This window comes from Pinus tabuliformis, chromosome J (assembly GCF_031772625.1).
Source record: "Pinus tabuliformis cultivar Carrire ecotype Pingquan chromosome J, CPIR1, whole genome shotgun sequence".
In the NCBI taxonomy this organism is placed as follows: domain Eukaryota; kingdom Viridiplantae; phylum Streptophyta; class Pinopsida; order Pinales; family Pinaceae; genus Pinus; species Pinus tabuliformis.
Genome location: NC_142295.1, coordinates 986,547,178 through 986,569,975, shown reverse-complemented (window position 1 = coordinate 986,569,975; position 22,798 = coordinate 986,547,178). Strand labels below are relative to the sequence as shown.

The 22,798-nt window shown below is 40.7% G+C and overlaps 1 protein-coding gene across 2 annotated transcripts in view; it reads left to right on the top strand.

Moving 5' to 3' along the window:
- Nucleotides 1–22,798, top strand: part of LOC149230163 (uncharacterized) — a 210,386-nt gene that overhangs the window by 12,351 nt on the left and 175,237 nt on the right. For both annotated transcript variants that reach the window (XM_089378876.1, XM_089378877.1), the window contains one exon: nt 14,322–14,470. In XM_089378876.1, coding sequence (XP_089235002.1) covers nt 14,322–14,470 — 149 coding nt within the window. The remainder of the gene's footprint in view (nt 1–14,321; nt 14,471–22,798) is intronic.

Here is a 22,798-nt window from a genome sequence, read left to right as displayed (position 1 = left end):
AAAAGGTGCACTAGAGGGGAGGAAAAAGTGGGCCGAGAAAATGGGTAACTCATGCCTCCATGATTTCTCCCTCTTATCATCATTATACTCAAGATGTTGGACCTCGTTCAGCTGGTACCATGACTATGGCTATCTTCCTTGAAGTTTTTCCCACTCCATGACCATATTTATCATATGCATCTATGGATTGATGGGCCTACCTAGGAAATGTACCTCCCCTTGGGGATTGGAAGCACCTAATGGAGCTAATTGCATAATCATCCCTAACACAGGTGTGGTAACTTGCCTACAAATCATCAGTTAGAAAGACATTTCAAGGCAAAGTTTGTGTGAAGTATTTTTGTGCCCCTCGCATTTAATATGGTCCACTATGATACTTTAATGGTTTATGTCCCTAATGACATTGATATCACTTGTTATTGAGGGTATGTCTCAGGTGGTTTCATACAGATACATTGGATGTCCCTTGAGGGGTAGTTTGACACCTTTCCAACACATTGAGGATGTCTAGCCCAAATGTGAGATCATTTATGACTTTGCAACATTAACATGGCCCTTCCAGCGATGATCATTGGGCCTTGAGGTGCCTCTACATCATTGTATGGCATTCCCTTCACCTCTAGATGTTGAAACACTGAGCCAAGAAACCATGATGTTAGCTTGATTGATGATGTGCCCATAGGACCTAGGATGCCCCTAAGCTGGCCTTATACTTACTTGATGGGCATTGCCTATTTCCAGAGCCCAGATGAGGATGGAGATCAGTTGAGATGCTTTGGGAAGGCTGGAACACTCCCTTTTGAGGCTAACATTGTGCCCTAGGGCTACCACATCACCCATGCATGCCCTAGGAGGATGACGCAAGCCTTCTTGATGATGATGTCTTGGTTGAGGTGTTACTTGGAGATGTACCCATGCATTTTGATGATGCCCCTTGGAGTGAGGAGAATTCTTGGATCCACTTTGTCACTTGCTTGATTGAGATGCCCATTTATGGAGGATGGTGTCATATTGGAGAGCTTATCCTCCCACACATGTGGAGGATTTATGACATTTATTTGTGATTTATCTATTTGTAAAGCTATCTTTAGGTTGGCTTGTGACCTATTAGAATTGTTGAGCACTTTAGGGATTTTCTTTATAAATTAAAGAAAAGTGACTTGCTTGCACTCATATAAAGAGGGAAGTCACTTTCCTTTGGATCATCGTCACACACACTCATTTCTCTTCTCTTGAGACAGTTCACACTATTGTTTTATCTTGTTGTTTTGGACATAATGGCTAAGTAGAGTGTGAAAACGACTTGTCAAAGAAGGAACTTTTTGTCGCACTTGGCTTCACATGGATTGAGAAGTCCTTAGGGTTGGATGTGTCACCTTGTGACTTTTACAAGGGTATGTGGGGCACAATGGGGTATGACTTTTGTTGCTTGGCTACATAGGCCTTTTCCTTGGGAGCCTTGACTGAATCTCTAAATAAGGGGCTTATTTAGTTTTTGGTAGCATCGGAAGTGCTCTGGCCTTGAAAATTGGTGGAGAGGCTAAGGCACATGAGTTCTAAAGAACACAGAAATCGTTTGGTGAAATTCCACCCGGATTGTATTTTATTAAAATAATTAATATTTTTAATGGGGTCCCTAAGTCTAAACTTAGGAAAATTAAAATATTAATGGGTATTAATCAAAATATGGGTGAGAAAGATCTAGAAGGTGGATCAAGTCATGCTTTAATCCTAGCCATTGATTAGAGACCTAATCTCGGCCGTTGAAGACTCAACAGGAAAAGTATAAAATGGAGGCTTGGGGTTCATTTGGAAACACACAGAGAGATTGAGGAAATAGACTTTCTGAGGTGAGAAGTTCTTAGGAGGGAAATCGATTGGGGAGATCTTGCAACATAGGGGCAGTGAGAATCCGGGAGAAGGACTTTCCGGAGAATATTGACAGAGGCGAAGAGAGCTTGCAGAGAGGCAACGCAGAAGCGAGAGAGCTGACGCAGAAAAGCTGCCTGTCACACAGAATTCAGAATTGCTGGAAGAGTCGAAACTGTCGGGAATTGCTGGAACAGCCGGGAGAGCTGACGCAGAGGCATCGCAGTAGTCGGGAGAGCTGACGCAGAAAAGCTGCCTGTCACGCAAAATCCAGAACTGCCGGAACAGTTGAAACTGCTGGGAACTACCGGAACTGCTAGGAAAGCTAATGCAGAGGGCAGAGAAGGTGACGCAGGAATGATGTAGAGCCAATGCAGAAATAGCCGAGGTTAGCCAGTCTTGTGCCGGATCAGTCGAAATTCTGCCGGGTGAAGTGAGGTAAAACTCACTTGGATTTTCCGCCAGTATTTTCTCTGTAAAGGATTGCTAGATGAGCATCCTAGATTTGTATTCAGATATTTCTCTTGCATAAAAATAAACCCAAAGCGCTGCTGCACTGGTTTTCCCGCATTGGGTTTTTTCGGGGACTATTGTGTCCAAAAATAAGTGTGTCCTATGTACCTTGTTCTTTGTTTTGTTTTCTGTTTCATGAGATCAAATATTTAATTAGTGTAGGCTGTAGAAGTAATTTGCTTCAGTATTCAGAAGAATAACTTGATGAATGTAATTTAAAAAATCAAGTAGGCGAAGTAGATTCAGATTTGCTGCAGTAGGGGTTCCTTCAGAGTGTATGAATTTTCACATGGTATTAGAGGATTGATTTTGAAACAGGGAGAGTAGATCCAATGCTGAGCAGAGAGGCCAATAGCTGCATTTGGCAGCGATTCGAATCCCCTTGAAGGGATTGTGTAGTCCTTGCCGGGAAGCAGATCTGAGGAAATCTCTCTCTGAGTGAGACGACAGAGAGGTACGATTTCCAGTTCGTGAGTTTGCAGAGGCAGAGGGAGTGACGCAGAGCCTCAGTGCAGTGCTTGAAGGGCGCAGTTTCTGTCGGGGCAGAAATCTGCTGGAAAAGAACGAAGACACGTAGAAGGGGAATTTTCTCCTCAGAGAACTTTCCGCCAGAAAGTTCGAATTTCTCACTTGCTGAGCAGTGCTAAGTAGTGACTAGAGGAGTCAGTTCGACAGTTGGGTGAGATGGCATCGCATGGGCTCAGAGATCAAGACAGGTTGGAAGGTGCTTCCAACTATGTCATATGGAAGACCAAAATCTTAGCTGTTCTGGAGGAATATGATCTCGAGGCCTACGTCAAAAGTGTTGTAGTTGTTCCTGCTGACAACGATCAAAGGAAGAAGTACAAGGCCGAGCAGGGGAAGGCAAAGAGGCTCATTCTCGATGGAGTTCGAGATCATGTGGTCTCACACTTGCAAGGCAAGGATACAGCCCGAGAGATGTGGCAAGCCTTGACTTCTCTGTATGAAGGCTCTTTCGAACAGTGAAAGATGTACTTAGAGCAAAAGTTGCAGCGAACTTTGATGCAAAAAGGAGAAGGGGTGAACCTCTATCTTCAACGTCTTCAGGACACTAAAGACCAGCTTGATGTAGTGGGTTCCACTCCTCAGTGAATCGTAATGGTGAGGATAGCCCTAAATGGAGTCTCGGATGAATGGCAAGTTTTCGTCCAAAGCATATTGGGCAGAGAAAAACTACCTTCATGGGAGGAGATGTGGGCGACTCTTCAACAGGAGGAGTTAAGGAGGGACCTAGTGAAGGTCAACCTCAATGGTAGTAGTGGGAGTGGCACAAAGACGAAGGAGGAGGAGGAGAACGCAACTCTAGCATCGAAGGGACAGTAGAAGTTGAAGCGGAAGGACATTTCAAAGGTGAAATGTTTCAGATGTGGCGAGATGGGTCACTTTGCATCTTAGTGTCCTTTGAAGAAAAAGGACAAGGATGAGAAACATGATCCTAAGGCTACTTCAGCAAATATTGACGAGGATGAGTTTGCCATGAGTGCCCACGCATCTCCAGGAGGGAGATGGGGTGATATTGAACTGTAGTCGGGAGGACTACATGGGGGTAGGATCCTTGAGGTGCCTAAACTCTTGGATCACATACGGCTACGAGAGCCCTTAATGACAGTAGAAAAATGATTGGAGTCAGTTGGTGCAAGGGATGATGGAGCAACAATGGCAGAGCTAGAGTGCCAAACTCTGAAGCAACGCAGTGGAGTGTTGCAGTAGTGTGGAAGGCATAGAGCAGATACAACAACAACGCAGTAGCATCAGAGGATTAACACATATTAGCAGTAGAGGTAGCTTTAGAGTCAAGAAGCATCCACATTGACCAACATGTTAAATTTTGGATGTTTTTTAGTTGCTTCTCTCAGCAACTGAGTTGCAGTACGGATGCAGTGTTAGCAATGGCAGTGCTAGCAGCATAGCAGATGCAGCGTTTGAGAGGGAGATGTAGTACAGATGAAGTAGTGGCAGTGGTAGTGTCATGGGTAGTAGTACAGTAGCAACAACAACACAGTGTTGGTGGCAACAACAGTGCAGAAAGGAGGTGCTTCAGAAACAGAGCAACATGCAGGTGGACATTGTTGCTAGAGCACTTTCCTCGCTAAGAGGGAGTGTTAGTTTTTGGTAGCATTGAAGTGATCTAGCCTTAAAAATTGGTGGAGAGGCTAAGGCACGTGAGTTCTAAAGAACCCAGAAACCATGTGGTGAAATTCCACCTGGATTGTATTTTATTAAAATAATTAATATTTTTAATGGGGTCACTAAGTCTAAACTTAGGAAAATTAAAATATTAATGGGTATTAATCAAAATATGGGTGAGAATGATCTAGAAGGCGGATCAAGTCATGTTTTAATCTTAGCTGTTGATTAGAGACTTAATCTTGGCCGTTGAAGACTCAACTGGAAAAGTATAAAATGGAGGCTTGGGGTTCATTTGGAAACACAAAGAGATTGAGGAAATCGATTTTATGAGGTGAGAAGTTCTCATGAGGGAAATCGATTGGGGAGATCTTGTAGCAGAGGGGCAGTGAGAATCCGGGAGAAGGAATTTTCGGAGAATACTGACAGAGAGGCGGAGAGAGCTTGCAGAGAGGCAGTGCAGAAGCCGGGAGAGCTGACGCAAAAAAGTTGCTTGTCACGCAGAATCCAGAATTGTCGGAACAGCCGAAACTGTCAGGAACTGCCAGAATTGCCGCGGGAGCTGATGCAGAGGCAGCGTAGTAGCCGGGAGAGCTGACGCAGAAAAGCTGCCTGTCACGCAGAATCCAGAACTGCGAGAACAACCGAAACTGCTGGAACAGCCAGGAGAGTTGACGTAGAGGGCAGAGAAGGTGACACAGGGCTGACGTAGAGCCAACGCAGAAATAGCCGAGGTTAGCCAGTCTTGTGCTGGATCAGTCAGAATTCTGCCAGGTGAAGTGAGGTAAAACTCACTCAGATTATCCACCAATATTTTCTTTGTAAAGGATTGCTAGATGAGCATTCTAGATTTGTATTCAGATATCTTTCCTGTATAATAATAAACCCTCAGCACTGTTGCACCAGTTTTCTCGCATTGGGTTTTTCCGGGGACTATTGTGTCCAAAAATAAGTGTGTCCTATGTATCTTGTTCTTTGCTCTGTTTTTTGTTTCATGAGATCAAATATTTAATTAGTGTAGGCCACAAAAGTAATTTTCTTCAGTATTCAGAATAATAACTTGATGAATGTAATTTAAAAAATTAAGTAGGTGAAGTAGATTCAGATTTGCTGCAGTAGGGGTTCCTTCAAAGTGTAGGAATTTTCACATTATTATGCTTATTTTAATAAATGTGTCTAGGGATTCCATTGGTGGGTGGAGGCCTATTAGTTTTCTTAGTGTTGCTTACACGATCTTAGCTAAAGCAATGCCTCTTTGTATTTGCAATGAAGCTAGGAAAGTGATTCAACCGAAATAGATAGGGTTTGTATAGGGGTGATTTATTTTGGATACAATGATCTCTAGGAGGCCATGGAGTGGGCTAGAGAGTCAGGTCAGTAAATACTCTTCCTAATGATATACTTTGACAAGGCACATGGTCAAATTCACTGGTCCATCACGAATATCTAGACATGCCTTGGGCTTGGATTGCGTTGTATTGTTGTGGTGAACACTCTTTTCTAATGCTTCAACATTTGTCTCAATTACATTACATTACATAAATAATGCTTCAACACTATCTATCCTTACAGATTTCATTACATTAGTTTAGTCGGTAAGGATGCCCTTTGGTCACACACTTGTATGGGTTAACGATTGATGCTTTGGGCTATCTCCTAAAGGCTTCCTACAACCAAGGGTGTGTTCATGATATTTATTTTTTCAATGGCTTTGAGATGGTTAAAAATTGCTTCATAGATGACTCTCTTCTTTTAGCATGTGTTGACTAGAAGTTGATTGTTGGCACAAGGCCCGCTTTTGTGTGGTGGTTAGTGATCACAACACTAGCTTTTTGTTGGCTAGATTGAATAGTCCCCTTGGTTGGATTTACCCTACATGAACATAAATATGGTGGGGGGTCATTGCTTTGTATCTTGTCATTTCGTTCGAGGATGGGACTTTCACTTGTAGCTATGTAGCATTGGTGTCTTTAGTGGTTGTATAAAAAGCTTCAATTTTGTCAATATAAGGACCTTCTATTTGTAGGGAAGTTGATGGTTGCTGGATGGAGCCTCCAAGATTCTCAAGTTTACTACATTTCCTTTTGGCTTGCCAATTGGGCTTGTTACCCACCAAAAGAGGGTAACCTCATAGGAGAAATTTTTTCTCCTACTTTGGATAGCCAACCAACCGACAACCTTACATTTGTTTAGTGTATGATGGTATTCCACATTCCTTCGCCATTTATACTAGTTAGACACCTCTCACTATCTGACATTCCTCTGGTAGGAAGCTGGATCACTACTTGATAGGTACTTTAACCATTTTGCAATCATGTGCTTTTTACTTAATGTTTGTGGCATTCTAACATAGATAAAGGGTTGATCTAAATGATTGATCTATATTGACTATAAACTTGTCCTCTCACCTTACCAAGGGGGTTAGTCTTTAGCCCTAGTCTAATGGGACCTCCTTTGAGGCCTCAGGGTTAGAAGGGGGACACTACTTGGAAAACTTAGATTGAAGTAACATGTTCATACCCTTTCTACAGTTGCCACTTTTCGCCATTCCCATGATTTCACATCCATCCTTCGAGTTTGCCATCATTGGTTCATTGGGATTGACACCCACATATCCTCATCCTTGAGTCATGGCCGAAAACTTTGCCTTGGAGGTTGATGTAGCTAAAAGAAAGGTAAAAGCATAAAGTGGACGCAATGAAAAGAAATAAAAGTTATAATGCAAAAGATGGTTGGGACATTAATTAGCACGTGGGAAAAATCCTAGCATGAGCTCTACCCCCCTCATTAGCCATCACCCAGTTCTTGAGCACTTGATGCTCCATCACATAATAAGGAACCCTTGCATGTCCCAAACCTTGATGAGTAAGAAGTTGATTCATCATTAAGGGGTAAATCAATGATATATCATTAAAAGCAAGCTTGGACACATGAGCTATGCTCGTCATCAAAGCATTATCAGAAAGAAGTAAAAGGCACACCGAGGAAAGGGGTAACTCATGCCTCCACGGTTGCTCGCTCCACACATCTATACACTCAAGATGATGGACCTCCATCAACTGGTCCCATGACCATGGCACCTTTCCATGAAGCTTTTCCCCTCCATTGCCACCATTATCACAAATATTTATGAATTGAAAGGTTGACTTTGGACATGTCACCTCCCCTTAGGCACTGGAAACACCTAATAGGGTTGACCATCTAGCCACCCCTAACAAGGTAGGGAACACTTTTACAAGATTCTGTCTAGTTAGATATTTGAAGTTTATCCCACTTGGAGCCCCAATGTTGGAGAGAGAGTGTGCCACATCATACTTCTACCCCCCTTAAAGATGACATAAGGCACCCAGAGCAAGGTTTTGACACATGGAGGCATCTTGAGGCATGTCTTGAGGGTTTCTCCTCAAGGACAAAGTTGATTACGTTGATTGGATACCCACCTTGCCCATTCCACACACTTTTAGAGCATTTATTTCCCAAAAAGGGGATGATGCCTTGCTAGAGGAGAGTTTCGACCCACACGTGTTGGCTTTTGTGGCTTTTTTAATTATGTTGAGCTATTGGGTTTGCTTGTAACCCATTTTCCTCATGTATTCTCAAAATTAAACTTGTCATAGAGCTTTTAGGCTAATAATTAAGAGTGATAGACCTCATAGATTGAGGATCACTCTCTTGGCATTTTTCATCATCATTCTTGGATTTCAACCTCTTCTTGAGAGCTCGAATTAGCCTTTGTTAAACTTGCTACTTGTAGAGATGTAATTTTTATGGTGCTATTGCTATTGGAGATTGGTTTGTCTTAGAGTTGTCTTTTTTGGATTGAAAGAAGGTTTTTTCATGGAAGAATTGTAAGTATTATTGCAAAGTTTTATTGTTTTACATGTAATTAAATTATTGTTAGAGATTTTCTTTGTTCCATGTCTAAATGCAAATTATTTATGGAAAATCTTGGTTGATTGTTGCATGTTAAATATCTCTTCCTTGAAATCCATAGGGGACCTCCCAGTGAGCTTCCCCAATTTAATTTCTCCTCTCAAAAAAAAGATAGTTAGGGTTTTTATAAGTGAAAACAAGAGGTTTCCCCCTTACTCCAAGTTTTTGTCCATTATCTCTTGAATTAGCCCTAATGACTCCATCACCCAAGTAGTATTAGGCACTGACAACCTTGGTGTTGATCAAAAACTTCAAAAACCTAAATGTTTTCCCTTTTTCTTATTTTGTAAGCATTTCATGACAAATTACTAGGGCATTTTTGTAGGGCCGAATTTAATTAGGGCTCTTGTAGATGAACATTGGAGGTAATAGAATTTGAGTCTAACCTTGCTTATCCCTTTAACTCAAAATCTAGCCTTTTGCATGGTTAACTTTACCCTAGAAGGGTTGATGTCATCTTTCTCTAAGCATTTGTGCCCTAGAAAACCCTAACCGAAGCTAGGGCTTCAACTTAAGGCTTAATTTGAGGGTTTTCCTTATTCCTTTGTTGATTCTATATTTAGTGAACCATTTCTTTGTTGCATGTATGCCTAAGACCACCTTTGTTGGTACACATCTAAGAACCCTAGGCTATACATGCCCTCTCTAGGCTTAGTGTATGATACACCACTCCTTTACAAGAAGAATTATTCCTTTGTCCATTAAAGAGTGTCTTTGCCTAGCCTATATCTAAATCAACCTTCATCCATATAATCTAGAATAACCTTTAGGTGATCACTAGGAAGTCTCCCTTGTGGTGCAATTCCACCAAAGAGCATGAAGAAGATTGCTGAGGTGACAGTGGCCTCATTGTTGCAACTTGCAACAAACTTTAGCCTTTGCCTTGGGAGGCCTCTCACAAGGCCTGCTAGATTTTGAGGCAACAGGGCTCAATTTTGGCACATGGAGCAAATGTTGAGGTTGTATTTGTGATCTAGATATGGAAGGGAGTGGGGCTTCATGATGGTTTTGTGGGATGTGTATCTTTCCCAAAGGTGGGGTGGCGGGAGGGGGGAAAGGCAGTTAGGTTTGATTAATGTTTTTACCTAAGGGAGCATCCTTGTTGCTAAATAGGTAGTTTTTGTTACAACATAGATTGGCGACTACTCAGCATGTGGGTAAGATTTGGGGGTCCTTTGGTTTATGTGACATTATCTCTTCACCACACCAATTTTTGGTTTTCAGCTCATTCATCTCTAGGAGTGTTTGGGTGGCTTGGAAGGGCATTGCGGGTTTGAGCAGATGGAATGTAGCTAGCAGTGGACTAGATTGGGATTTGGCAAGGTGATATTTGGAGCTGGAGTTTGTAGGATACTTGTATTGTAGGGCTCCCATGTTTCCAGGCTCAACCTTTGAGTAAGAAGAGTAACTTCTTTTGGTAGGATCCTTGGAACCTAGTGGCATGCTCTTGGAAGGATTTGTGCACTTTGGCTTGACTCCTTGCGTTGCTTCCACCAATCATCCCACTATTGTTGAGCTTGTTGGACTTTTCTGCAAGAGGATGTGTTGAAACTAGATATTTCCATGCCATGTTCATTTTGGAGGGATTGAGGATGGAGCTTTGGTCACCCCTTTAACAGTATGACTCTTCGAAGCTATACTTCCTTTTGCATTATGACCTAGCCCTTATTCTCATTGCTTTTTGGGTGGCCTCAGATCTTGAGGACAATTGGATTCTTTTACTTGCATAGTATGTGCTCTGAGCAGTTGTCCTACAAGCTGTGGGATTTTGTGTGGCTTGTTATCTATTAGGGGTTCCCCTCCAAGGCCTTATTGGTGAAGAGTGGCCATTTTGATGGTCTTTCCCCTGTCTGCAACCATTTTGAAATAGTTAAGCACATGCTTTGCGATTATTAGTTTTCCAAGGGTTGCTGGAATTATGTTGAGACTTAGTATCCAACCCTCCTTCAGGGAAAGGTGCAATGGTATGCAACACTTCTTGACGATTCTAGCTAATTGATCTATTTTTCTTTCATGGGTATTTGGCATTGTCTCTGTATCTTTCCTCTATTTTCGCTTTGGAAGATCCACTGTAAGCCTGCTTTTGATTATGAGATCAATTCTTTCTATCCTTTTTGCAATTTGTGGAGGGATGAGGTACATATGTAGCTGTTGGCCAAAGCTTTTTGCTAATTAAGGATGGTAAGTTTCTTGATGCAGGTGCATACTCTTATTTTATTTTAGTTTTAGTTGCATTGAGGAAGAGGATATGAGCGCCATTGTATACAACCTATCAATTTTTTGTTTTGCTCATGTAAATGCATTTATGTGAATATATGATGCATTTTTCAGGAAAAAAATGAAGTGATGTTAAGGCAAGATTTCATTGTTGATGAGAGTACAGGTGTTTTTCAGCCTATTTAAGATCGCAAATGAAGACTGGAAATTGATGATGGTGGCCATTTTGTGGTTGACAAAAATGTTTGAAATAAGTTAGAAGTACTCTTTTGTAATAAAGTCATATTGTAATGTTTGAATATGGTGTAGTAATGATTCAATTTAGGTGTGGCAGTGTTGATTTGCGGTAGCATTGGATGTGCTCTAGCCATGAAAATTGGTGGAGAGGCTAAAGCACATGAGATCTCCATGACCTAGAAATGCTTTGGACAGATTGTACCCGGTTTGGGAGATATTAAAATAATTAATATTTTTAATGGAGTTCCTAAGTCTAAACTTACGAAAAATAAAATATTAATGGGTATTAATATAAAACTGGTTTAGAAGGTTCCAAAAGTCATGGATCAAACCAAATCTAATCTTAGCTGTTGATTAGAGATTTAATCTCAGCCGTTGAAGGACCAACGAGAAAAGTATAAGAGGAGACTTGAGGGTCAGTTGGAAAAAACACCAGAGCGATCAGTCATTCATTTTGCTAGAGCAAGGTTGCTAAGCAAAAGTGAATCAGTGATCAATAGTGAGGGGCAGTGAGTACTGGACAGAGAGGCAGAGACAGTACTGAGAGACCAGCGCAGACGACGGGAGAGTGAGAGCAACAGCCAGTTTAGGCCACATAGAGCCTAGCAGAGACAACACAGAGGCCAGAGGGACTGCGTCATCCACGCAGAGGCTGCTAGAGTGACGCAGAGGGTCCCAGAGGCTGTGCAGTGCCTCAGAGGGCTGGCACAGAGGGTCTTGGGGTTGATGCAGGTCAGCAGGGAGGCTAACGCAGAGGCCAAAAGGGCCAGCGCTGAGCTTCAGAGTGGTCGGAGAGGGTTTCGTGGGACAAGTTTTTTGAATACCTGTTTCTGAATATAGAGGTATTGCTACTGTGTATTTTTCTTTGTCGAGTGAGCTGGTTAGGCACCCAGTTGTACTCAAGGAAATACTGCATAATAATAAACCCACAGAATAGCTGCACTGATTTTCCCGCATTGGGTTTTTCCGGGGACATATGTCCAAAAATAACGGTGTCACTTGTGGGTTTGTTTTCTTTCAGTTGATGATCTGTAGATGTTGTGACTGTATTGTGTTTATTTCGGTATTTAAATGTTTTAAATAACTTGTTCAGAATTTACAAGTAGAAGAAATAAACCAGCGGAATACAGATTAATTTTCTAACGGATAGAATTAGAAAATTCAACAGGTAGGAGTGGGTGTGGTTGCCTTTGATCCGAAGGAAATCACGAAATTAGTTTTACTTGGGGGTTAGGCAAAGCTTCTATTAACGAAGCAAACGCATTGGTGCTCCTTCAGGGATTAAAGATACTAAGCTTCAGAGGGATCAAGAGTTTCACTGTGATAGGAAAATGATAGATTATAGTAAGACACATGAAGAATCATTTGATCTCCATAGATTCTAATGTAGCAAGGCTCCTTTATAGAAATAGTATCAATGAGCTTTGAATATATAGAATACTTCCAAGTTCTGAGGGCTTTCAACAATCAAACAGATTGATTGGCAAATGAATTAGTTGTGCTTATTGAGGGATCAACAAGAAAAAAAATGGGGGTTTACAAGCTTTTGCCACATTCCCTGGAACCATAGCATTAAACTCATTATCGACGGAAATGCATAGTTCTTCAATAGTGGATGAAGTTGAGACATGTGGTGGCGAGTTTTCTAAGTGAGGGAATGGGGCCTGGGCATTTAAGCCCCCTGTCTATTGGTACCTCCTTTCTTGCACAAGTTTGCAGTGTTGGCTCATAACGGGTTTATTAAGTCTGGGCACAACACAGGTGGGATCATTTAGGATTGTTTAGCTTTGTTTCTCTGAAAATGTTGCAAGCCTGGTGTTGATGGTGAATCTGGGGGATTTTCTCTCAGTCTTACGACATCCTGCTATTGGGTTGAGAAGGGTGCCATTGTGTTATTTTGTGGTTTGGCTTCTAGGAATTGCCGAAGATTTGGGTTCTGTCCCTTGTTATACAGAAGCAGTCAGTCATCAGGTTCATTTCGTCTTTTAGCTAGAAGGGGTTCGCATTGGTCCAGGATGGCAGGCCATAGTTATTCTGGGACAATGCTTCTAGTGTGAATCCTCTGATCCATGTTGTGCACATAGGAGAAGTGATTTTCTCCTTGCAGATATGTGGGTAGCTATCTTTCATCTTAGTAATAGAATGGCCAACCAAATTGAGGTTCAGAATGCTAAGTATGGAGAAATTTCAGAGGTTGTGGTCCGTCAGAGCAGGCAAATTGAAAAACTGGAAACAGAGTGCAGTATGCTGTATGAACTGGTATTGTATCTTCCCAGGAGTTCTTATTCCTTGGTTTCTCATCCAAAGGCGTCGATTGGGTCTCTTCCTGTTGAGGTCAAAGATAAGGAGACTGTCCTGCAAACTCTTCGAGATCTGGAGATGGAAAATTCTACATTGTTGTCCAACTACAGGCAGATATCAAGCGGGAAGCTCCTGGTGACCATTTATTTTTTAATCTCAGGTTTTTTAATGCTTTTGCAAGGTGGCTTTGCTATTAGGTCAGTATGTAAGGATTTATATTAGTCAGCTCCTTAGCTATACTTTTAAGATTGTTAAAACAGGTCAGCTTATATGCAGTGATTTTATACGTCTGGGGCTTTTTGAAAATCAAACTTCTGATAAGTCCTTTTCGTTTGTATTATTATACTATACGGTGTGGCTGCAGCCACTTTGTAATACAAATTAACCCTTCTTTCTCTTGTATCTGTGTGTCTTTGCATGTCTGCATTTTCTGATAGTGGACATGCCCACTCCATAGCATCACCATATGACCAAACGACAATGGCTACTTGTATGATGACAACTTAAATGCAGAAATATAGATTATAAAACAAGTGGTCCAAAAGAATTTACTGTAGCCTATGATGCTACCGTGTTATCCTTCACAGTTTCAGTGGTCATATAACCAATTCTTCTATGGTAGAATGTGGTTATTTTGTAGTTGCAGTTCAATGCATCACTGATTGAGGAAATAACGTGACTGAATTTTCTAGCTTTACCATTTATATCTACTTTGTTACCTCTGTGGGAATTATCTTGAAAGTATATCCACCTTTCTGAACTCGGCAATGGGAAAAAGTAACTTTTTTTCTCTTTGGATGATCAAAATGGTAATTGCTATTCTGTTCCAATGTTCAAGGGGAAAAGTTTTAGTGCTCGACATGGCTGAAACTTCACATTGCAAATATCAAAACTGCTTGCATTTGCATTCTGTCAGGTTGAAGAATGGCTAATTTTCTGAATTTACTCTTATTTTTTCAATTTCAAACTACTTCAGCAGATATATTTGAACTTAATTAAAAGAAAAAATATTTGAACTTAAATTGCTGAATGGAGTTTACTTATAGTTTTCTAATCTTGAATATTCTTTTCTGGTTTAACATTTTCCATGTCCAAGTGAACAGGGGGAGATCAAACTAGAAGGGATGATCAAAGAAAGAATAATATCGAAATCTTAGAAGAAAAACATTCAGCTGAGGTTTGGGATGCCCTTGAAATGTTGAGGAGTGCTTCAGGCTACGATTCAGAAAAGTCAAAGACTAATGGATGGAAGGCAAATTCTCGATGGCCTTTTAGCATGCTTTAATATCTTAAACTTTTTGATCTTGACTTGAATGTAGGGATTTGTTTGTCATTTTTGTAAGTTCTTTGGTTCATTGCTTATGGACAAAAGTACAGTGTTTCCGCTAGAAGATTTTATTTGATGACAATATTGATGGTAAATGATTTAGTGATATAACTAAAATAGCTTCTGCAAAGTTAATTTTAAACTAGTGTAAATTGCTTAGCCATCAAGAAAGTGATCTCTGGTCTCCACATGATACCTTGATGTTTAGCCATCGACAATAAACTGTACTGATTGAAGTTTTGAACAATCCTTTGTGCCTTTGATGCTTGCATTCTGGGATAGTTTTTCAAATGGTTCTTAATCATTTATTGCTTTGTTGCTAAGTTCATCTGACACAGATAAGTTATAGCATATACTTGCTCACTTGATTAAGTAGTGTCATGCTTTTTGCTACCTTGTGATGGTTATGATTTAATTCCTCAACTGTGTCACCACTCACATGAAACCGGTTTGTCACTTCTGTGCCTATTGATGTTATCTCCTTAAGCTGCCTATTGATGTATCTTCCTAAGCTTCCACGACCACACTGCTAACAGTTGACAGCAAGAAACTGTGCACTATATCATTGTTACTGAGCATTGTTTTTCTTCAATTCAACCTAAAATATGCGTGTGCAATCAATTATAGTGGACAGTAGTGCAGTTAAACATCTTTGAAATCTGTCTCTGCTCAAAATAAAAAAGGAGACTGAAAAATTTGTGTTTATTTGTTTAAACATTAATAAAATGACTGAAATCCATTAAATATTAGCTTTCAAGTGACAAATATAACATCGTGCCATTATTTGAGAAATGCAACCTGTTATCTGCCAAACTTGCATGTTAGGTGTTATATAAAGTCCCTTAACTGAATCTAGACCTAGGGGAACTGGTTACTGCTCAAATTGTATGTTAAGATGATAAAAGTTCCAACCCACACTGTACAATCTGAGTGGAACCTCTATAGGTCACCCATTGTCACCTCGATGAACTACCTTGCCTCTTTAGGTTGGCTCTCCTTCGGCTTCGAGGGTAGCTCCCCTAAAACTCATTGGGGCATAAACAATAAGGAGCAAGGTGAGATCACCAGTAAACCCAGTGAATGAATTGGGTTTTCGAAAGAAAAAGGAAATAGTGGTGATGGAGGGATGTAAAGACTAGTGCCAATATTCAAGGGCGATGGAGTCTAGGAAATGTTAAGGATGATTGTCATGTCCCTTCCCAAATATATTTGTAACAGGTTTTGGTCTCCCCACAATTTTGCATAAATTTTGGTGAATAAAGGAACCCATGCATTTTTGACTTACGGACTTAGGAGAAAGAGGGGCTGAATTAGATTGCCAGTGGAAGGTGAGGGTCACCCACGTGGGAAAATGCACTTGGGAACTTGGGCAATTTGAATTGCTTTGGAGGGGAATCAAATGGCTTGGAGAGGGGCCCACATGGGGAAAGGAAGGCCCACGAAGATATAAGGAGGAGGAGCTCCCCAACTCAAGGCATCATTTGCACATCGAATTCATTTGTGTTGCTTGAGCTGCTTAGCCGAGTTACCTCGTTGTTTAGCATCGAGTTTCCCAGGTGAGAGACTCAACCTTTCTTCGGGGGACTTCGAGTGCCACCCTAGGAAGGCATTTCATACTACCTTGGAGGAGAACCAGAGGAGATTTATAGCCACATCACTCAGCCTTCGATTCAGCAGTGCGTATTCCTGGAGCACGCAGGAGGGGAACACGCAGAGGTGATTTGGAGGTTCATCTGGGTAGCACTTGCTGGGAGAGTTTGAGAGTTGGAGTTATAGCAGAGGATCAACCTTTGGGAGGAGTTTTGGATTGGGAGATTGTTGCATTTCGACAGCTCATCTTATAGCCATTGTGGATTGCGCATAGGGCCATTTTTGGGCTCACGTGGGAGTTGGGGGAAGGAGCTATAGAGCTGAAGTCAACTGGGAGAAGGGAGGAAAGCCATAGGGGACAACATCTCAGCATTTGGGGGTGATTTGGAGAGCCTTCCCAGCCATTTCTAGACAGATCGTGATTCCCAACGTAAGGAGGAGGACGTGGTCCTCGATTTTCAAGGGTCTGAACTAGGCCAAACTCTTTCTGGGTTTTGGTGGGTTTTTGTTGAGGAGCCGGGAGCTGAAGTTGCAGTATTTTCTGAGCACGGGAAGTGGAGTTTCCAACACATCCTTCCCAACAGGCAGCGCAGATCACCTTTGGAGCAGCGGTTGGGTAACACTAGGATCATCATTTGCTCACCTGGGTTTTGTCACACTTGTCCCTTGAGACAAACCCAGGTGCACCATTCCATCACTATTGTATTTGCTCTAGAAAGATTTAATAAAATGGCTAAGATGATCTCTATTTGCAGGTGCACCATTCCATCACTATTGTATTTGCTCTAGAAAGATTTAATAAAATGGCTAAGATGATCTCTATTTGCAGTACTTTCATGGGTGTTTATTGATTGTGTCTCATTGTTGGATGTTGGTTTGTTTACTTTGCTTTGTATATCACTGAATTTCCTAGTTAGGAACATTACAGTGGTATCAAAGCCTAGATCTTGGCTCAGTCATGGGGAGTTTCGCCTATGAGTGAAGAGGACCGGCAAAATATTACGTACAGGAGGCAGAGGTACCGGAGCAGAGAAAGAGAGCTGGAGATCACTCCAGACACAAAGGACAGGGGAAAGGCAGTGGTAGCAAAGAACATGGGAGATCCCAACAGTAGGGAGGAGATGGCCTTTGATAGCCTCTTGAAGGCTCTAAATGATTTAGTGAAGGGGCAAAAGGAAATGCTAGACGAGATCAAAATGCAGAACTGGGAGAGAAGCACTCCTAGGGGGTTTGTATTTGGAGAGACTTCGGGGGCCTCTCAATAATTTGATCATCCATCACCCACTGTGCAACCTCCATTAGCAAGTGACCAACTCGAGCTACACTGCCCTCTTTCGTGCTTTTGGCGTAGAATGAACCAACATGGACCGAAGATCCTTCACAGATGGGAGAGCACTTCTGGGAACGATAGTCCATGGGAACAAACTTCCAGGAGGCACTCTCTTTAAGAGATTTCTGCAAGCTCAAGCAGAATGAGAAGGGTAAGAGCCATGGAGGATAGGGCATGCAGAGTTATGAGTTGCAGCGTACTATTGGGAGAATGTACTTCCCCACATACGATGGCACTGCCAAGTGCACAACTCGGGCCTGGGTAGAGAAGATGGACACTTATTTCCAGCTCAATGTTGGGTTGTGTTATATTCTTTCCACGACTAGCCCACGTAGTTAATTGGGGGTTAGAGGGGGGGCGGAGCCCCCCCTTCGTTGCACCAATTGCGTAGCAAGGGGGTCACAGGGGGTTTGAGGGGTGCAGGTAACCCCACTCTATAAAATTTTGGTTTTGGAACCTATGTTAGGTTGGGCAGACCCACCTATGGTTTTGTACATGATTTCCGCACATATTTTTGGATGCGATGGTTTTCGGTCCATGGTATTGGATGCTTCGGCATGTATAAATATGTATTATAACCAATGTGGAAAAAGTCGAAGTCGGGATTAATTCGGCAAGGGTCCAAAAGTTGAAAAACTTGTCGAAGTTTGGAGTTTTTTGAAAAAGTCGGCAAAATAAAAAAAACACAAAATTCTTCATTTTTTTTTTTTAACATCTAAAGTATCCACAACATCAAATAAATGCATTTCCACATAAACATGTAAAGAAAGCTAATATATAATATGTATATGAAGTCTAATGCTACATCACATATCAAAATAGTGAATCAACTCTTGAATTTTGAGTCCTGTCCGAGTCTCAACTCCCAAGAGTCAAAATATAAACAAAAAATATAATAAATGTATATCATGAGTCATCTAAAAATCATCAAGTAATCAATCACTCAGATCCTCTTCCCCTTTTAATTTTTGTTTCTGTTAGGCCCCTATACTACTAGTGTAACCCCTTATTGTTATTAGTATAACCCACTTATTATATTAATGTACCCATGTAGTGCCCATATTGTTACTATTGTGCCCCATAGAAGCCCACTATTGTTATTATTGTGCCCTTACATTATTATTGTTATGTCGGCTCTGATTATGTTATGACCCCTTAGACTCCTATATATATAAAGGAGGTCTTTTCATTTGTATCATCCAAGAATTGTTCATTTATGTAATGTAAAGGAGGTTGCCCCCTCGAAGAGGCTGAATTCTAAGGCGTTGATCTATCTTTTCTATCTTTTCTTGAGCTGGTTTCATAGCATTTGGTATCAGAGCTTTGGATTCTAGGGTTTTGCTGCTCCAAGCAGGTAATCGTGGCATTTTCGCTATAACTTTTTTTTTTCTGTGACGTTTCAGAAGTCGCAAAAAAAACTCATTTGAGAAGAAATCGCGCTGAACCTTGGGTCTGAATTTCAGAGCTTTTTGCGCGATATTTGTGGAGATATGATATGAGGAAGTTGGTCTTTTTCCAGACTCCTGAATTACATTCAAAACAGGTGACCTGGGGAAAATCGTCATAACTTTCTCTCTGGGGATCGGATTGAAATTTCGTAAGAAGGTATAGAAAGAGGACGGGCTGTAGTTTCTTGTATGCATTTTTCAGATCCAAAGGTTGAAACAGTGACTCATGGCACGTCGTACAAGTTCGCTCTACTGAACTAGTCTATAATCAGGTCATCTTGGGAGATTGTGCATAACTCTTTCTTGGAGAATCCAATTTGGATCAGACTGGTGGCATTGGAAAGAGGACAGAGGGCTACCACAGGTCACAATTCCAAAACTTAAAGATCCGAAAGTACAGAGTTATAGTCGTTTCAAGGTAGTGCTCCTAAAATCAAGAAAAAACAAGATGAGGAAGTTTGATGGCAAGGATCCGGTAAATTAGATACTTCAGATGGAGCAATATTTTGATATACATGGTGTACAACTGTTACAAAAGGTATGTATTGCATCTTCATATTTAGAACCAGATCAATTTTTATGGTACAAAGGGCTTTGTTCTTGTAAACAACTTGTTACGCGGTCAATTTTCACGGAGGAAATGATAGCACATTATGAGGATACAAAGAGAAACACCTTCTTTAGAGCAACACCACAACAATTGGAAAGAGTAAAAGGGCTTTGTGACATAGTGGAAAGCAAAATTATGGAAACCAGGAAGTGTACCCCTCACAACTATAAAGATGGAAGTGTTGTTTCTCCTAGCCTTCCACAACCTACAAGGGTTACACCACAACAATTGGAAGAAAAAAGAGAAAAAGGGCTTTGTTACAATTGTGATAGCAAATGCACTAAAGGTCATAAGTGTGCCGAGAAGAAATTATTTTACATAGAATATGAAGAGGAGGAAGAAAATGATCAAAAAACAACAAAAGAAGAAATCAGACCATATCTTGTAAAGCATTGGCAAGAATTACCACTCCTCAAACTCTCAAGATAGAAGGACATATCAAGAAGAAAAAGGTGCAAGAAGTGAAAGATCACATCGAGAAAGAAGAAATGAATCCAACCATATCTTGTAATTCATTGTTCGAAATTACCACTCCTCAAACTATCAAGATAGAAGGACATATAAAGAAGAAAAATGTTCAAGAAGTGAAAGATCACAACAGGTAGATCAACATCGTAGTGAAAAATGTTTTGATGTAGGTGATTGGGTATTTTTACTGCTACATCTCAAGCAAGCTATTTATGAGAAGGAAATGTTCGCAATACTACATGCACTTAAAAAATGGCGACCTTACCGAATGGGAAGACTCTTCAAGGATGAGGATGTGGGAGCATTGTTTTGTGCTATTTATATTATCCAACCAAAATTACCACTCCTCAAACTCTCAAGATAGAAGGACATATCAAGAAGAAAAAGGTGCAAGAAGTGAAAGATCACATCGAGAAAGAAGAAATGAATCCAACCATATCTTGTAATTCATTGTTCGAAATTACCACTCCTCAAACTATCAAGATAGAAGGACATATAAAGAAGAAAAATGTTCAAGAAGTGAAAGATCACATCGAGCATCAAGAAATGAATCCGACCATATCTTGTAAAGGATTGGAAGAAATTACCACTCCTCAAACTCTAGAGATAGAAGGACATATCAAGAAGAAAAAGGTTCAAGCAGTGAAAGATCACATCGAGCATCAACAACAAGTTCTCCAACTTTTAAAGGATAACGCCACTTCGGTGCAAAATCAAACGAAACAACAGGTAGATCAACCTCGTAGTGAAAAATGTTTTGATGTAGGTGATTGGGTATTTTTATTGCTACATCTCAAGCAAGCTATTTATGAGAAGGAAATGTTCGCAATACTGCATGCACTTAAAAAATGGCGACCTTACCGAATGGGAAGACTCTTCAAGGATGAGGATGTGGGAGCATTGTTTTGTGCTATTTATATTATCCAACCAGATTGGATAAACAAAGCAAGGGATGAATGGAAGAAGGACGAAGAAGTATGGCCACTTATTCAAAAGTTGCAAAAGATCCCAATTCAAACAATATTGCCAGAAATTGAAGAGGAAGGAAAAATCATATTGGAACCTGGAGCAATCACAGAAACAAGAACCCGACAGCTACGAAATCGATCAATTTCAGAGTATCTCATCAAGTGGAAGAACTTACCCGCTGAAGATTCCACATGGGAGGACAAGAATTTTATACAGAAGCATCAAGAACTACTCAAGCGTTGAGGACAACGCTTTTTAAAGGAGAGGGGCATGTTAGGCCCCTATACTACTAGTGTAATCCCTTATTGTTATTAGTATAACCCACTTATTATATTAATGTACCCATGTAGTGCCCATATTACCACTCCTCAAACTCTCAAGATAAAAGGACATATCAAGAAGAAAAAGGTGCAAGAAGTGAAAGATCACATCGAGAAAGAAGAAATGAATCCAACCATATCTTGTAATTCATTGTTCGAAATTACCACTCCTCAAACTATCAAGATAGAAGGACATATAAAGAAGAAAAATGTTCAAGAAGTGAAAGATCACATCGAGCATCAAGAAATGAATCCGACCATATCTTGTAAAGGATTGGAAGAAATTACCACTCCTCAAACTCTAGCGATAGAAGGACATATCAAGAAGAAAAAGGTTCAAGCAGTGAAAGATCACATCGAGCATCAACAACAAGTTCTCCAACTTTTAAAGGATAACGCCACTTCGGTGCAAAATCAAACGAAACAACAGGTAGACCAACATCGTAGTGAAAAATGTTTTGATGTAGGTGATTGGGTATTTTTACTGCTACATCTCAAGCAAGCTATTTATGAGAAGGAAATGTTCGCAATACTACATGCACTTAAAAAATGGCGACCTTACCGAATGGGAAGACTCTTCAAGGATGAGGATGTGGGAGCATTGTTTTGTTCTATTTATATTATCCAACCAGATTGGATAAACGAAGCAAGGGATGAATGGAAGAAGGACGAAGAAGTATGGCCGCTTATTCAAAAGTTGCAAAAGATCCCAATTCAAACAATATTGCCAGAAATTGAAGAGGAAGGAAAAATCATATTGGAACCTGGAGCAATCACAGAAACAAGAACTCGACAGCTACGAAATCGATCAATTTCAGAGTATCTCATCAAGTGGAAGAACTTACTCGCTGAAGATTCCACATGGGAGGACAAGAATTTTATACAGAAGCATCAAGAACTACTCAAGCGTTGAGGACAACGCTTTTTAAAGGAGAGGGGCATGTTAGGCCCCTATACTACTAGTGTAACCCCTTATTGTTATTAGTATAACCTACTTATTATATTAATGTACCCATGTAGTGCCCATATTGTTACTATTGTGCCCCATAGAAGCCCACTATTGTTATTATTGTACCCTTACATTATTATTGTTATGTCGGCTCTGATTATGTTATGACCCCTTAGACTCCTATATATAGAAAGGAGGTCTTTTCATTTGTATCATGCAAGAATTGTTCATTTATGTAATGTAAAGGAGGTTGCCCCCTCGAAGAGGCTGAATTCTAAGGCATTGATCTATCTTTTCTATCTTTTCTTGAGCTGGTTTCATAACAGTTTCCGCTAATTGTATTAAGAAATAAGTCATGCATTTATTCAGTAGACTGTAATCTGCTTGGGTAATAAGGTGTCAGGTAGTAGGTCCAATGAAATTTAACAGTGAGTATCACAATAGATGTGAAAATTAACGCTTGGTGAATCCAAGCTGCTTATTTTCTGAGAAAATAGTAGATGTCAGATTATTAACCTAGCCTTGGCATCTATTATTCAGAAACTCTTGGAGGTAAAATCCACTTCTGA